The sequence below is a fragment of the Leuresthes tenuis genome, unplaced genomic scaffold, assembly GCF_036924035.1.
Source record: "Leuresthes tenuis unplaced genomic scaffold, fLeuTen1.0.hap1 SCAF_7, whole genome shotgun sequence".
NCBI classification, from domain to species: domain Eukaryota; kingdom Metazoa; phylum Chordata; class Actinopteri; order Atheriniformes; family Atherinopsidae; genus Leuresthes; species Leuresthes tenuis.
In genome coordinates this window covers 3732087-3748666 of record NW_027325361.1, presented here as the reverse complement: position 1 = coordinate 3748666, position 16580 = coordinate 3732087, and the positions used below count along the sequence as shown (strand labels likewise).

General features: G+C 40.7%; 2 protein-coding genes across 2 annotated transcripts in view; both read right to left on the bottom strand.

The window, feature by feature from the left end:
* The window catches only part of LOC140311398 (uncharacterized), a 29031-nt gene extending 18798 nt beyond the window's left edge, over positions 1–10233 (bottom strand). Inside the window, exons 1-17 of the mRNA XM_072388773.1 lie at positions 10178–10233; positions 9920–10087; positions 9577–9681; positions 9381–9476; positions 7963–8088; positions 7613–7762; positions 7304–7458; positions 7050–7176; positions 5880–6066; positions 4722–5191; positions 4456–4634; positions 2910–3048; positions 2478–2671; positions 798–960; positions 626–709; positions 431–538; positions 248–346 (exon numbers count right to left, since the gene is read on the bottom strand). Coding sequence (XP_072244874.1) covers positions 248–346; positions 431–538; positions 626–709; positions 798–960; positions 2478–2671; positions 2910–3048; positions 4456–4634; positions 4722–5191; positions 5880–6066; positions 7050–7176; positions 7304–7458; positions 7613–7762; positions 7963–8088; positions 9381–9476; positions 9577–9681; positions 9920–10084 — 2547 coding nt within the window. The 5' untranslated portion in view covers positions 10085–10087; positions 10178–10233. The remainder of the gene's footprint in view (positions 1–247; positions 347–430; positions 539–625; positions 710–797; positions 961–2477; positions 2672–2909; positions 3049–4455; positions 4635–4721; positions 5192–5879; positions 6067–7049; positions 7177–7303; positions 7459–7612; positions 7763–7962; positions 8089–9380; positions 9477–9576; positions 9682–9919; positions 10088–10177) is intronic.
* A 750-nt stretch (positions 10234–10983) lies between these two features.
* LOC140311397 (desmoplakin-A) lies at positions 10984–13030 on the bottom strand. Its single transcript, XM_072388772.1, has 4 exons — positions 12941–13030; positions 12469–12590; positions 12218–12380; positions 10984–11166 (listed from the first exon to the last, which is right to left on the bottom strand). Exons 1-4 carry the CDS (start codon positions 13004–13006, stop codon positions 10984–10986), a joined length of 534 nt encoding a protein of 177 aa, XP_072244873.1. The 5' UTR covers positions 13007–13030.
* Between the last annotated feature and the right edge of the window lie 3550 nt (positions 13031–16580).

Below are 16580 nucleotides of genomic sequence, written 5' to 3'. Positions count from 1 at the left end.
TTCTAAAGGAGAAAGTGACTCCCTTTGGTATGGAAGTGAAGGTCGGGAGAAGAGATCAAAAAACCTGATAAATTATCTTTTAAAGTTGTTCAAAAAGGCTGAATTTACAATCCCAGCCGAAAAGTTTTACTAAATTGCAACTTAAATATAATTCATGAGACAGATTAAAATAAATCTATTGTTTTGTTTATGACAGTTGGGCAGATTGCGGATAAAATAAGATACTGAACAAACATATATAAGGTACCTTGAGCTCCTCCATGTTTTTGAGCAAATCTCCCAGGAATTTGCAGTAATTACCAGACATAGTAAGCAGCTCCATGTAACGAGTCTGAAGGAGTGTAACCTGGGAGAAGAACAAATCCAGATGTGATATCTCAGCATTCAGTGGAAGGAGACATTTAACTGAACCTGTGTGGCAAAATGTTACCTCTTGGTTAAGCTCCATTGAAGGGGACTTCAGCATTATCCTCTTGATGGGGATGTTGAGCAAAGTTTCTAAACCAGAGGTGTAAGAGGCGAGGTCGGCTTCATAGTCCTGTAAAAGAAAAAGAAAACACACCTATAAAAGCAGAAAATGGAAACCTTTTATAGGTTTGATTTATTGTATGTTGAGCCTATTTACCTTGATAGCATTCACACAGGCCACATTGTCCTTCACCACACGCTCTAACGTCTCCCTCTTTGCCTTGATTTCAGTGTTCAGGGCCTGAAAAAAACAAAAATATCCGTGATGAACATGCACATTTGCCCTAAATACAGAAGGAAGTTCGTTAATGAAGGGTTAAGCAAAGGACCTTCTGGTTGTCGATGTGGTCTTTCAGCATTTGGACGCTCTCTATCTTGGTGCCCTGCAGGGCTTCCTGTTTTTTCCGTGTGGCATCAATCCATTCAAGCAGAGTGCTGCTGATTTGCTTGTAGTGCTGCAGCTGAGGCAAATACAGCTGCAGGTCCTGCAAACTGAGCACGAATAATTCAAATGAAAAACACCATAACTATCAAATAAAGCTCCAATCCAATGCACATTGGTAAAAGAGAAATGACGTGTTATTCTGTTGGTTGGTTGTAAAAAATACTTCCATTCGTCATAGATCAATCAGTATTTTAATCAATCAGGTGAACAGTTCAAAATCCAAATGTGTTGCTACTTAGAAATGTTGTAAAATCTTAATTTTACTTTTAGGGACAGAAATGTTTTATGATACACTATATTCCTGAAAGTATTCGCTCATCTGCCTTTACACGCATATCAATTTAAGTGACATCCCATTCTACAACCCCGTAGGGTTTAACATGACGTCGGCCCACCCTTTGCAGCTATAACAGCCTCAACTCTTCTTCCACAAGGTTTAGGAGTGTGTTTATGGGAGGTTTTGACCATTCTTCAGACACTGATGTTGGACAGAAGGCTCTCAGTCTCTGCTCTAATTCATCCCAAAGGTGTTCTATCAGGTTGAGGTCAGGACTCTATGCAGGACAGTCAGGTTCTTCCACACCAAACTGGCTCATCCATGTCTTTATGGACCTTATTTTGTGCTCTGGTGTCAGTCATGTTGGAACAGGAAGGGTCCATCCCTAAACTGTTTCCTCAAAATTGAGCCTGAAATTGTCCAAAATCTCTTGGTGTGCTGAAACATTCAGAGTTCCTTTTACTGGAACTAAGGGGCCAAGCCCAGCTCCTGAAGAACAGCCCCACACCATAATCCCCTCTCCACCAAACTTTACAGTCAGATAAGTACCGTTTCCCTGGCAACCGCCAAACCCAGACTCCTCCATCAGGTTGCCAGATGGAGAAGCGTGATTCATCACTCCAGAGAACGCGTCTCCACTGCTCTAGAGTCCAATGGCGCCGTGCTTTACACCACTGCATCCGACGCTTTGCATTGCAGTTGGCGACGCATGGCTTGGATGCAGTTACCATGGAAACCCATTCCATGAAGCTCTCTACGCACTGTTCTTGAGCTAATCTGAAGGCCACATGAAGTTTAAGGTCTGTAGCGATCGACTCTCCAAAAAGTTGGGGACCTCTGCGCACTATGGGCCTCAGCATCAGCTGACCCCGCTCTGTCATTTTACCTGGCCGACCACTTCCTGGCTGAGCTGTTGTCGTTCCCAATCGCTTCCACTTTGCTATAATACCACTGACAGCTGACTGTCATGACTGCACTTGTTGCACAGGTGGCATCCTATCATGGTACCACGATGGGATTCTCTGAGCTCCTGAGAGCGAGCCATTGCTGAGATGCTTGGATTTATACACCTGTGGCCATAGAAGTGATTGGAACACCTGAATTTAATTATCCGGATGGGTGAGTGAATACTTTGAGTAATATAGTGCATTTGGTCCAAATTTCAGTACATTTTCTTTGTGCTTTTGTCAAATAGAGGCAAAGAAACATTGGATACATAAATCAAAAACTACATTTGCTCTTTTATTTCTGAGCCAGGAGAGAGAAAACAAAGAGAAAGAGACATACCTGGTGTCAATGTGTCCATGTATTCGTCTCCAGCGGTTGGACAGTACGCCCACCAGCTCGTTGTATTTTGACAGCATCATGTCACACCTGTGTAAGGAGCTGCCCACCTGGCTGTTCCAGTGGTTCGCTTTGGTCAACTCTGCCTCCATACAGGCCAGAACATCTTTCTTCTGATCCAGCTCTGCTTTAATATTCTACAAATCAACATGCAAGCAAAACATACTTAAACACCCAAGGAAAGAATCTCACAACAGCTTTTCTAACCCTGAAGGGTGACCACTGAGCCGCGACATGCCCTGATATTCTGTTGCTGGGTTTGAAGTGGTGCAGAAGAAATGGCCAAAACATGGAAGTTTTACAATTTACAGCTTTCAGAGAGTCTTGATAATTTAGGTTAAATAAATAACTTTAGCAGTGTTACATATTAAATACCTGCAGGATCAAAATGTATTCCTCGACTTCACTTGGAGACAGAGAAGTGGTCTCTTTTTCTGTCAGTCTTGCTTCATGAACCTTCACAATGTCCTCCGCTCGTGCCACACTCTCCAGGAGGTCCCTTAGAGCCCGCAGTCTGATAAAGAGATTCGAGAGAGGTGGAGAGAGCCATGCAAGGAGAATGAGTTGGATACGTTTATTTAGTTGCAGGCTATATGCAGTGTCCTTGTTAAGATACAGGTTCAGTTGTATTTACCTTTATTAAACTTCTGCTAATTGTTGTTTTTATATACGACTGTGATTTGAAACATATTTATCAAATTCAGCAGTTAATACAGCCTTATATCCTTCAATGATAATGGCAATAATAATGTTATTTTAAGTATTATTGCTGGTAGTTTCCAGTTCAGCGCTCAAAATACTGTTTAAGGTGTCCGGCAAGGATCTACGCTGGGCACCCTGCAATTTGAGATTTCTTAACTCATCCCAGTAATGTGATTTTCAAGCTGAAGACACCATCTTCTCCATCATCTTCTGCTCAACTGCAAACAGGATGCCATCCTCTGATAGGTTTTTAAAAAAATTGACAGGTGACTAAAGCCCTACAACGACCAATACCTGCTATTTCCTGAGGAAATATAAAATATTTCTTTCTAACTTTCCATGGTAACGTTCAACTGATCCACTGCAAATAGGGCGTCTCACAGTTAAAACAGGTCACAAACTTTTAAAACATCTTTAAAGACTTTATAGGTTGTCAAAGGTCTCAAAACATTGTTTAAAGTGTTCTACAAATATCAGTATAGGGTTCGCTACTGTTTACTTTGAACATATGAAACTATTCCTTCCAACTCAAGAGGGTTATATGTATTTCTAAGCTGATGATACCATCTTGTATGTCTCCTGCTATACTACAGTTGGGGGTATTTCCACATTAGAGTTAAAGGATTAAAAGGTTATCACATAGCACATTAAGGTATTCCACATGGTTCAACACTGGGCTCCCTAATATTTACTTTGTTTACTGCAGTTCATCAAGGTAATGTGCGTTTTTAAGCTGATGATAACATCCTGTATGTCTCCTGCTATACTACAGTTGGGGGTATTTCCCCATTAGAGTTAAAGGATTAAAAGGTTATCACATAACACATAAAGGTGTTCCACAAGGTTCAACAGTAGGCTCCCTAATATTTACTTTGTTTACTGCAGTTCATCAAGGTAACGTGTGTTTTTAAGCTGATGATAACATCCTGTATGTCTCCTGCTATACTACAGTTGGGGGTATTTCCACATTAGAGTTAAAGGATTAAAAGGTTATCACATAACACATAAAGGTGTTCCACAAGGTTCAATAGTAGGCTCCCTAATATTTACTTTGTTTACTGCAATTCATCAAGGTAACGTGCGTTTTTATGCTGATGATACCATCCTGTATGTCTCCTGTTGAACTGCATCTTGTGTGTCTCCAAATAAAAGTTTACTTTGATAACTTTTGACAAAGAATGCTTTTTGATGGCAGATTGAGTGTGTTCTTGTTATGTACCGCTGGATGTAAGCTGACAAGCTGCTCTCCAGGCTGCCCAGCCTCTGGTTGATCACTCCAATCTCACTGCGGAGGAACTGAGCTTTGTCTGAATCGTTCATGTCTTCCAGCTCCTTCAAAATATGCTCCTTCAAACGTAGATACTCGTCACGCATCGACTCGATATCCCCCTGCACTGTCTGAAAAGCACACAGGTGTTGCATTGAATGTGAATGATTTTTTGTGTTGAGACGCCTTTTTTCTTGTATTTCTGAGTGTGTGTTTACCTCTAACTGAGTGATCTTGAGGCCACAGTCTCGCACCCCCTCATCTCCGATGCAGATATGAATGTGCTGACTCAGCGTGCCCTCAGCGGCATCCAGCCTCATTCTGAGCTCGTGCAGCTCTGACAACGTATGCGATGACATGGCAGTAGAAGAGGAGGAAGAGGAGGACAGCAGCACCTTCCTCTTGATGGAGTCTGTCTTGGTCACTTTCACTGTATCCTTCTTTACCGCCTGCACTTTTTTCACAACTTCTTTTTTTGCTTCTACTTTCTTCTCCACAATTTTTTTCACCTCCACTTGTTGTTGTTGTAGTTGTTGTAGTTGTTGTTGTTGTTGTTGTTGCTGTTGTTGTTGTTCCAGCTGACTGATGTCTTGAGTAACAGCGATTTGTTGCGGCTGCTGTATTATATACAGCTGTGTCATCTGTTGCTCGACAGGTTGCTGTACTTCTATTTGTTGCTGCTGTGCAACTGTGTAGGAAAAGTAAAAAAAAAAAGAGGTGATTTTCAGAGACAACAATCCATCCTACGGTTACATTAATTTCTTCTCAAAATAGAAAACGTTGGTAGCATTTCTATTTATATAGCACTTATATAGCATTAGCATTTGTGAGTGTAAACAGCTTTCATTTACATGTATTTATCCTAACAAATGTAATCTTTTCAATGAAAATTGTGTTTCTGACAGAATTCTGACTTTATCTTTATTTTTTTTTTTTAACACTTTTATTACCGCTTCTTATTTATTTACCTGCATCTCATCTTCTTGGCAAAGTAAAATGTGTTTTTTAGTTTAAATTAATGTTGACAAACTAAATTTCTACATTTTTCTTTGTTATTATTTTACAATGTGTTATTAATGTATCATGTATTATCATTTGTAGTTAAAGAAAAAACTGCATGCAATATCAAACTAGTCACCATAGCTCTTTTATCTGCCAAAACCAATGGACCCTTGCTCTTTAATTTATCTCCAGCATTGATTTATTATAAGATTAAAAAAAGTTACTTTTGAATAAAGAGTCTGTACATATAGTTTTTCTATAAAACATAAAAAAGCATGAAATAACAGACATGAGCATCATAAAAACATACAAACTGTCGTATATGAGCAAGGATTTAGTGCATTAGTGTATTATACTGTGTGACAAATACTGACTGAATGTAGGCAGCTGCACCACCATCTGCTCATAGTGTGCCTGAGCTCCACTGATCTGGTTATCAATGCTCCTCTTGTCTTCCTCAGCAAGCACTTGGGAGCCCTTGCTGGTCTCTTTGAACTCCTCATAGCGCGTCTCCATCCTCTTCATAATTTGCCGGTACTCCTCAGGACGCATCTTGGCCAGCTAAACACACACAAACATTATGTGTGATTTAGATATAAACCTGAGAACTTAAACTTAAACCTTTACCAGAAGGGGAAGATAAGCGTGCACACTGCAGTATGACCACGTAGAAAGGATACTTCTGGTATTGGTCAGTGTTATTTCATGATGTAATAAAGTAATTGTTGAATGAATAACCTTTTTAATTGGAATAGTGCTGTCATAGTTAATGCATTAATCGCAATGCGATTAATTAAAAAATAACGAGTTAATTTTTTAATTAATCACGTCCTTGGCAATTGGCTTAATAAATAGGAGAAGAGTTCAGAGTTCTGAATCTGATGTGTCTAATGACTGCAGTTTTTCATTCATTTAACTGTCATTAGGCCCTTTCTGTTTGTCGTTTGTTGTCTACTCCCTCTTCAGTTTTAAGACCACATTGTTGTGGCATTTTGTGTGCTGTGTTTTTTAAACAGACAAGTGGGTCTACAATGCACTTTTTTATTTGAAAGAAGAAATAAAAGATAAAAGACATTTTTTCTTTGTGTTTATTTGATTCTAACTCTATATTTTTAATATAGAGATTAATCGTGAGTTAACTATGGAAAGCATACGATTAATCGCGATTAAAAAACATTTGTTTGACAGCCCTAAATTGGAAATATTTGTACTTTTTTGCATTAACTCATTTTAAAACATTTGACAAAAACTGGATGTGGCGCAGCCCCACCTAAAAAATATCTTACTAGCCGCCACTGCAAACAACTGTTCTTAACATTAGCCTCTAAGAACTTAGTCAGGCTGGAATCAAGTGACTCACTTTACCCTTTAAAACTGTTTGCTACAAACTGGTACTGTGCTACTGTAATCCTGTGGGATGTGGACCAAAACATACTACATTTCATTAAAAGCTCAGGAAAACCTGTGAAAGAAGGCCTTTATATAAACAAACATGTCCATCAGAGACAAAACAGACTGATGACAAAGATGCACTTTTCTCTTACTATGGAAATGGTGAGGGAGTTGATGTATTTGATATCCATGAGACAGTAGTTCCAGGCGATGAGACTCTTAATATTGATACACAGCTGAGTCCAGATAGCCACGATGGCATCGTAGAACTGCTCGTTCCTTTAGAGATAAAATTAAAGCCTTTACTCATAGTAAAATGCTTTTAAAGACTTACTTTTCGATAACAAACTACAAATGAGTTCATTTTACAAACAATATGTGCCAGAAAGGAACATGTTTTTCTTACTTTTTGGCGATAGAGATGCTCAGTGGGTTAGGAGGCGGTATAATCAGGCACACGGAGGGTATCAACATATCCAGTCCCCCGGGGCCGATCACATGCCACTTACTGCGCTGGCTTTTGTCCTTCAGGATGGCCTCGTCACCCTTATGGATCACTTTCTGTGAAGCCCAACGGAAAAAGGATTTCATTAATATAAAACAAAACCAGCTATGTTCAAAAGAAAACAACAACTTTTCTCCAAAATGTCGCGCCATACGAACACATTGAACGACCATTCTCGTGTGACCATGAGATGGTCATCACAAAGCTGACCTGGTCTTGTTTGAAGTCACACAGGGCTTTGACGACGATGCTGCTGCTCTTGTCCTCGGGGTTTCTGGGTTTCAGCCTCACGATATTCCTCGACATGTTGACCAGATGCTGCACCTGCTGCCGGTGTTCCGTAATCTTTTCATTTTTCCTCTGATGAGAATAAAGGTTTATAAGTTAATAAACTGTGGCTTTTATCTTAAACAGCCACTGGTCGAGCAGAACGACATATTGAATTTTTATGCTCCGAAAAGATCGAAGCCTTTCACGCACGTTATCATGCATCATGAATAGCGACATTTCCTTGTTATGACTCAGAGCTCATGTGTTATTGCTGTAATAGGCTGTCATACGTCAATGCTTGCGAGGAGCTCCTGCAGGTCCTCCAGTGAAGTGTTCTTGTCACAGGTGAAGGACTTCTGAATCATCTCTTTTTCCTGTTGCAAAGCGCTGTACGTATCATGGGCCTCTTTGAAGAACTATAAAACACACAATGAGCCATCAAAGTTCAGGAAAAGACTGCTAACATGAGGAAAAGGTTTGTTTATTTCCGTAACACATTTCGTGCCAAAAGGGCTGTTTGAAATACTTTGCATAATGTGAAAAATGTATTCTCTGATAGGAAGCTGATGAAGAGACTCAAGAGGCCTTGTAGAGTCAGGCAGCTCATTCTGAATGAAATGAGATACTGAGAGAGATGTTTTAAGCTTAAATTTGACTGTAGAAACTTCCCCCAGAGAGTCCCTGACCCTCTGTGCCAGAGAGATGTTAAAGGTATTTCAGACCAGTGTTTCTCAACTCAGGGTCCCTGCCATCTTGCATTTTGAAAAAGGTATACCCCAGGGACAGATTCTCTCTACAATGAGCCTCAGATTAGCACCGATTACGAGTAAATGAGCATCCCACGGGAGGAAATCCCATCTTGTTTTGCCAAAATAGATGAATTGCTAAAATCTGCAGGCTGGAGAAAAGTCTTTACTCAATGCAAAAAGTCCCAGAGGATGAAAGTCACACTTTCAGATAAAATGCGGCTCGGCTCATTGTGATTGGTTGATAAGGTTACACCGAGATTTCTGACTTTGTTTTTGGTTTTAAAAGACATGATCGATTTAAGGCGGGTTAGCAGCCATGTCTCCGTTTTAACTCGTGTTGGAAGTGCGGACTTTAAACTATAAACCGGTTTTTAAACTGTGTTGATAGCACTTATGACAGATAATTTACGCCATGCTTTTTCCTGAATACTTTCGTCATGTTTGGTGCGTGTTTTGTGCAGGAAGAAAAGGTAAAAATGGACAATTCCTGCTTTTTTCTACTTGGATTTTATGGGGTTTTTTGTGCGATTTTAGGTCCAGTGTGTTAACAAAGTATGTCAAAATCAAATAATAATTGTAAAGTCACAAATGTGAAGTTGTGCTGGAAAAATTACACCAAACAAGGCAAAGTAAGCAGGTTGTAAGGTGAAGTATAAAGGTGGAACCAATCAATTGGGTTAAACAACCTTTAGTATCAAAGACCTCTCCTATTCATTTACTTCTCTTTACTTCAGAGTATCTATGGGATTGTAGTCTCTTGGTAAAAATGAAAGTAAATGTGGGTTTTATCTGTAAAAACATGGCTAATTTGTGTTTCTGGCTTGGTCTCCATCAGCTTCTGAGAGAAATATCTGCATCTTCAGCATCTTAATGCTGTGAGAGGCTCACCAGCTCGTTCCTAACATTGAATGTGTAATTTTTCTCCATCGCTAATATACGCTCGAGGGCCTTCAAATTACCTGGCTGTAAGCTTCATTCTCCTTCAGATGAGTATCAATGCATTTTGTAATTTGAAGAAGCCAACTCCACTGAGTCTGTAAAGTGTCCCTGTAAGCCTAGAAAAACACACAAGCACAAAGATTATAAAGAAAAACTACACAAACTAACAGCTATGGAAAGTCTGGGTCTTCTTTTGGATTTTGAATCTGTCCACACCTCAATCTTGTCAGAGGCCGGGTGGTTGGCTTTCAGGAGGGCATCCACTTTAGCTTTCAGTTTATACAGCTCCTTCTCTTTTTCCTCGAGGGCACTCATCAGTTTCTGTTAAATAAGAACAGGTTAAGTAATCACAGGGGAGGCAGAAAGACATCGAGAAGTGGAGAAAAGGCTCTGTGGCTTCGCTCTAAGTGGATGATTGCTCGCTTATGAGATGTAGGCAAACTTAATATAATAAATCGGTGTCATTTAGGCGCCCCAGAAGTTGCAAAAGACTGTTTACCAACTCGAATGAAGCTCTCAAAAACAAAAACAGTTCTCAGCCATCCAGACTTTTACGAACCGAGTAGCTCTCCTGCTTCTTAGGGATGTACTGGTTGATGTTCTTTTCTCCCCAGTCAAACACCAGCTCCTCTTCTTCTCTGTCGTTTACCCACATGATCTCGATGGAAATCGCCTCAATGATCTGCTTGAGGTCTTGCAGCTGCTTCGTCCGGCCAAACGACATTTGCTTGGGGAGGAAGAAGACAAGCAAGTTCATTCTAACAATTCCCCAGAAGATGCACAGCTCGGGGAATGATGGGCATGTAGTTTCCTTCACCTGTAAATTGTCCCATTCTTGTCCAAGCACATGCAAGTTTCCTTTGTCTCCTCTCTTTTTCTGAGAAAAGAGAATCATTCAGTCGAACTTTGGTTGTACGGCACTTTCAATCACAAGAAATAAATTCATATATACATGTAAAAAGTATTTAAAGGGGAACTCCGATATTTTTAAACCTAGACCTTATTTCTGGCATGAAATACATTCATTTACTCACCGAGAACAGTTTGGTGAAAGTCGGCGTCCTTCGGAAGATATTTAGATAACTGGAGATCCATATAACGGAGTGAACGGGGCTTAGAGGATGCAGCCTCTAAATAAGGCATTATCTGTCTTTATTTCACCAAAATCTGATAAATATCCTGCCATGTTGCACAAAACTATCAGCAGCAAACTCCGTGTGAAGTTAGCCGACTGTCACAGAGCACGGAGTGAATAAGCTGTGCTGCAGGGGGGCGTGTGGATGAAGTGGTCCCAGTAGAGTGCCTGTGTAGAAATCCCTCCGTTAGCTCTCCTATAGCTGCAAGTAGCTATATAAAGACAGATAATGCCTTATTTAGAGGCTGCATCCTCTAAGCCCCGTTCACTCCGTTATATGGATCTCCAGTTATCTAAATATCTTCTGAAGGCCGCCGACTTTCACCAAACTGTTCTCGGTGAGTAGATGAACGTATTTCATGCCAGAAATAAGGTCCAGGTTTAAAAATACCGGAGTTCCCCTTTAAGTGTGAAGAGAATCAACTAAATCAGTTACGATATAACATGCATGAAGTAGATGAGTGAGAAAAAGGTTTGAGACGTTTAATTTAGCTGTAATAATTAACTGAGCATAACAATGTGCCTGCGAGCAGATCCAAACCCACCAGCTCTTCTCTGGCTCGGTTCACCTCGGAGGAATTCTGGATGGAGTTGTGAAATATCTTGTGGCTGCTGAGCTGTTGCTCGATGGCTGCAGAATCGTCTCCCCAAGAAGCCGTTTCAATCAGACGCTGTAAAATTTCAACCCCAAAGCAGAATTATACTCTGAACAAGTCAAGCAGCAAAACTCTCTAAAACCAACTTTCGATTTTCCGAAGAAACAAAGTTGATGCCACCAGCAGGTGGTGGCAGAGAAACACGTTAGGCCAGTTTCATGTGAAAATGAGCCGCTCGGGTTCCAATATCTCAGGAATCCACATTAACTGGAACTCTGCTTTCAGTCTTTAAACTTGGTGTAAATATCTTATAAAAAGCTTGTTGATGGTTTACAAAGTGTGCGAACACAATTTCCATTTTCATGAGGTAACACAGCACATCTGCAACTTGTTAAAAGTCAAAGTTTGATGAATGGTTCCCAAGAAAAATCTCATTTTTAAGATTTAAGAGTGAATTTAAATGCTGAATAATTAGAATAAGCAAAAAGAAAATAAAAAACCTCAAGCTTGCAGATCTTTGAAGACCAGGAAGTAATCAAATTTAAGTTATTACATGACGCTGTGTTCATTTCAGATCATAATTTACTGACACAACAATCAATCTTCAGAAAACTGCTTTAAGATTCTTGAACTATGCTGAAAATAATTCTAGATCTTGAGTGTAAAACTTCTTCCAAACTATTAAGATAACGTTTGCTTTCTGTGTTTGATTATCTAACAACAAATTCCACGTTTACAGAGTCCAACATTCAGCGGGATGTGCAGTTTAATACAAGCCTCATCACGACGCTCAACTACAGTAGCTCAGAAGGGACAAACCAAATACTGAATCTGTAGTTTTTCAGTTTGTTTGCGACCTGTGATTTTTGGAGTATTTACACGCTCGGCCTCTCATTCGTGTTCCTCTTTATGGTGTTTAATGACTCTCAAAATCTGCACATGTAAGAGAAAATAGGCAAATTATGGTGGTTTTCTCACAAAGGATCATTTCTGCTCCGCGAACACAGGACTGTCCCGAGCATGAGGTAAAACTCTGACTGTGAGCACATTGTCTCTGCTCCTTTTATCCTTCATTAGCTATGTTTTTGGAAACTCTGGGGGCTTAATTCTGGGTGTGTGTACATGCCTTTTGCTGTGAAATCCAGGCCAAAGCATCTTGAATACTCCTTTCAGATCCAGATTCTTCCCAACCTCCAGAATACTTTCTGGAGCTCCTCCTCCTCTGCATGGTACCTTGTGGTATCATGGCCATGTGGATCCCCTTCAGCTGGTTCATAAATGTATCCATACTGAGAGCAAAGATAGCACATATGTGGCGTGAGCTTTACAGAATAAAGAAATGAAGACATAGAGGATTCAGAGGGAAGTCTTATTTACCTCCTGACTACGTTTTCATTGGATTGTCCCAGTTGGTTCATGTCCATCGCACACTTCTTCAGCTTCTCGATGGCCTCTCTGGCCATCCCCATGTAGTACTCTGCATCACCGGAGGGGCCTCCCTGCAAAATATGGACACAAAGCAGTTAGAAAGGGGCATAAAGTCACGAACCAAGAGACAGAATTCTAAATACACAATAAGCTTTCGTGTGATTCAGCTTAGACAGACACAAAACAATATAATATGTGTTAAAACTAAATATCTAGTCTGTAAAATGGAGCCTCAGATGAACTATGGCACAGATCCACCGGAGAGCTAATAAAATACTGTGATTATCTGCCTGGTTTCCAACTACAACCACACAACATTTCTGTCATTCTTTCTGCCTCGCTCTGCCAACACTGCGTCTTTTCTTACTGAACAGGAACTTTCTGAACGAGTTGTGCTTCTGGAGGGAAGGAGACAACTCACGGACTGAAGGGAGTATTCGGCCTTCCTCAGGTACTCGTTGCACTGGGTCTGCAGGGTCGCAGCCATCTGGTTGATGGCACCGAGTTGGGAGACACTGCAGGGGGCAGCAAATTAAAATCATTACCATAAAGCATCGTCTGTGTTTTACAGGCATATCCATCACAGCATCATCACCCAGACCAGCGCCACCAAGCTTTTTATCATATGTGATCCCTTAAAATCCTCCGTTTAAATGAGTGAGTTCAACCCTCAGATTATTAAAAGGTCCAAATGTTCAGCGTGTTTTTCTTTTCTTTTTACCTAAATGTATTCCAATTCTGATAAAGCCTGAGAGGAATATTAAACGGATGCTTCTGTTATTCTCTCACTCAGCTTTAAACCTTTTGGAATAATTCTCTGATCCCTCTGAGTTCAGATTATAGAGTTCGAATGAATTTCTCTTGAGTCCAAAATTCACCGGTTTTCTGGGTTCACCAACTTAAATACTGAACAAAAAACGCCGTTTTTCCAGCAGAACAACTCTAAATCTCTTGTTTACACATTCGTGGCGGTCTCCAACACATTTCACAGAGCAAACATCCCAGCCGAGCAGACATTGTCCTCACAGCAAGTGTCAAAGTCAATAAACTCCAACCACATAATGTCCTGTTTTCAAAATAACTCTGACATCCTTCTGAATGGCCTCAAGAACCCGGGATCATTTGTAGATTTTAAAGAAAAAGTGTTCCGCTTCTTGTATTTGTTTCACAAGCTGAGTGTACAGCATCTCTATTTCAAGCTTTAATTTACACCTGGATTCAAACATCTAGCAGCTCCTTAGTGCTTTATAACCGTCGAAGGGCGTTATTACACTATGACAGAGCAGTAAATAAACTGAGAGCTCAGACCACACTCCAGAATGATAGAAAAATACTTTAGGAACATTTCTATGCTCAAGTATTGACTTTTCCCTCAACTACAGCTGAACTAGGACAGCTGTTAGACTACTGATCCCTCATTGAGTCATGTGTTAAACTGGCCCAGGTCGTTCACACATTAACGGCCGGATGAAAACACGATTAAAAACTCATAAATGTCATCGTTCAGCCGTCACATATCGACTTAATCAACTCTGGAGTCCCCTGTCACCCACTTCCTTTTAGTTCTGTTCAAGTTTTCAGTGGCTAACACGAACAATTACTTGTTTTATGTCTAATATTACGTCTGTTTTGTTATGGTTACTATCGGTGCCACGCTGATGATGCATTCAAGCACAAACCAGAAACCGAAATTTCTAACTCCCGACTAGTAAATTACAAAATATCGCCAGTTAGATGACAGATTTGCTTGTAGTAATATAAAACATACAGGTAGAGCATTATTAGCCTGTCCACTATTTTAGTTAAGTGAACTATGAGACTAATGACAAGATTTTATGTTGCTAGCAAAGCACAAAGTGAGTGCAAAAGAGTTTTTAGTTCTCATAGCCAAGGTACAGCAAAGGCAGCATCAATTGTAGCTGAAGTTATGCAGAAATACAGAGAAAATGTGCTGGCTAACCCTCTAAACTGAGTTATGTTTCCCCTACAAATCTGAACGCCTCATTAGATGCCACATTTACAGGTCTATGGTGCTCAGAACATAACAACATGGTTGTGTTTTGAGTTGATAGTGACTTCAGACACCCAAATATATGTAGTAAAGCATAGAAAAAAACAGGATTTTTGTTATCAAACTTCCCCTAAAAAGTGTATCTGCAAATTTCTTGCACACCTCCCTGAAAAGTTCGATGAGGCACTTAAAACGGTGCAAAATGGACAACAGACAGAGTACCTGCTTCATGATCAGCTATGTGAATAAAGGCGACATATCAGACAGCGTAAAGTGAGTTCTGTGGTAAGTTTCATCGAGGATAGACAGTTTTTGACAAGAATGAGTCTACATTCTGCATCTTTTAGCTGTAGGCAAACGGTTTATGCAAGAAACAACAATCTTAACATCTTCATCAAATCTTTGATAAAAAAATCTACAACCAACTCCAGAACCAGGACACTATTTGTTCTACTTCTGCTATGTAATTTATTTTAACTTATATAAAAGTTTGGCATTTTAACTTCAGCAACAGGCTTCTTTCTTTTCCTTACAATAATCATTTATTTTGTAGGATAAACACAGTCTCAGGGTCTTTCCAGACATATTTCTACGATGACTGTCTCTGTGATGAAAAGTCAAATCAGGAGGAAAGAGCTGCTGTGCAACGCAGAATCTATTTACTGATCGAAAAAAGAGGGGAAAGTGGCTATGAATCATCACTAAAAGACACTGCAGCTCTGTTTTATAATCAGTGTGTGAACAGTTGTGCAATTAAATGACTTGTTATGTGAGTCCCTCAGAAACAGAAGGTGAATTCCTTACAAACACCAGCAAACTGTTGGAAATGTCAGGTTATTTCAGAGATTAGAGGTGAGAACTTTGCAGAACGAAATCATTTTCCCTGCATTTACCTGGTCAAGAGTTGCGATTTCATTTTGGGGGCACTGTTCGGGGTTTGCAGGGCCGAAACTGATACCGTGATAAAAGAGGCTGTCAGCATTAATATTTAATGGCAACCTGTTCTTCAAACTGAAACGCATGCAGTAAGTGAAACAAAGTCAGCAACAGGTAGTAAAAGAAATTCACACACCTCAATCCGGTCACCATCATCCCTCCGCCTCCCGTGCCGCCTGCCATGCCGCCTCCCACGCCGCCTGCCATTCCGCCTCCCATTCCGCCTCCCATTCCGCCTCCCATGCCGCCTGCCATTCCGCCTCCCATGCCGCCTGCCATGCCAACAGCCATTCCGCCTGCCATTCCACCTCCCTTGGACACGGACCTTGAAACGGTGTAGGTTCTGTATCTATCCACGAAGGGATCATATTCATGACCGTCTCCCTGCCTCTCGCTCCGTGCGTAATAGATCCCTCCGTCATCCAAGTCGCCCCTGGAGCCGACCCTCCGTCTCTCGTACAGGTTCGGCTGAGACCCATACATGATCAGTCTAGTCAGGTAACGTCAGCCACAGAGCTTCAGAAGTTACCGGAGCAGAACCGATGCCGTTCTGCCTCCACCTGTCCTCTCCGGTCCCTCCGCTGCAGACTGCAAGCAGCGCGCAGGGGAGGCGCGCTTTTGGGAGGTTGTGACCACACCTTTCTGTATGCACTCAGCCAAAAAGTTTCTATAATATCTCTGCCACACCCCTCCAAACACAGACGGAGGCAGAAATATGTGTGCAATTAGTGCTCCGGTACATATCTTTCTGGGGCCTCCCTTGACTGCAGAATGTAGAAACATATTTGGGAAAGCGGGGATTTTAATTATAGTGGGAACACATCAAATTGAGATAGAACCAGATAGGGGAAGTAGAACCTATCTGGGGTAAAGTAATGAGGAAATAACTAAGGAAACTTCAGATATGTTGGAAACAATGCTAACCAACAAGGAATTACTCTTTTAAAAAAGCCTCTTTTGAAGTGTGAGAATTATTTTTAGATGTAGAATTCAACAATTAAATGCTGGCAGATAATTAAGATTGTTGCATAAGTATCTGTATTTGGAAAGTTGAGCCATTTTTCAGCATGAAATGAGCCTCTGAGGAGTTAGGACCCTTCTAAATTAAGAGACA

Excerpts from the sequence above, each read along its gene's own strand:
- LOC140311397 (XM_072388772.1), bottom strand. The coding sequence starts at position 13,006 with ATGGCTGCGACCCTGCAGACCCAGTGCAACGAGTACCTGAGGAAGGCC. Across the intron at positions 12,591-12,940 it reads CCGAATACTCCCTTCAGTCC|GGAGGCCCCTCCGGTGATGC; the intron begins GTGAGTTGTCTC and ends CATATTTTGCAG. Across the intron at positions 12,381-12,468 it reads AATGAAAACGTAGTCAGGAG|TATGGATACATTTATGAACC; the intron begins GTAAATAAGACT and ends CTTTGCTCTCAG.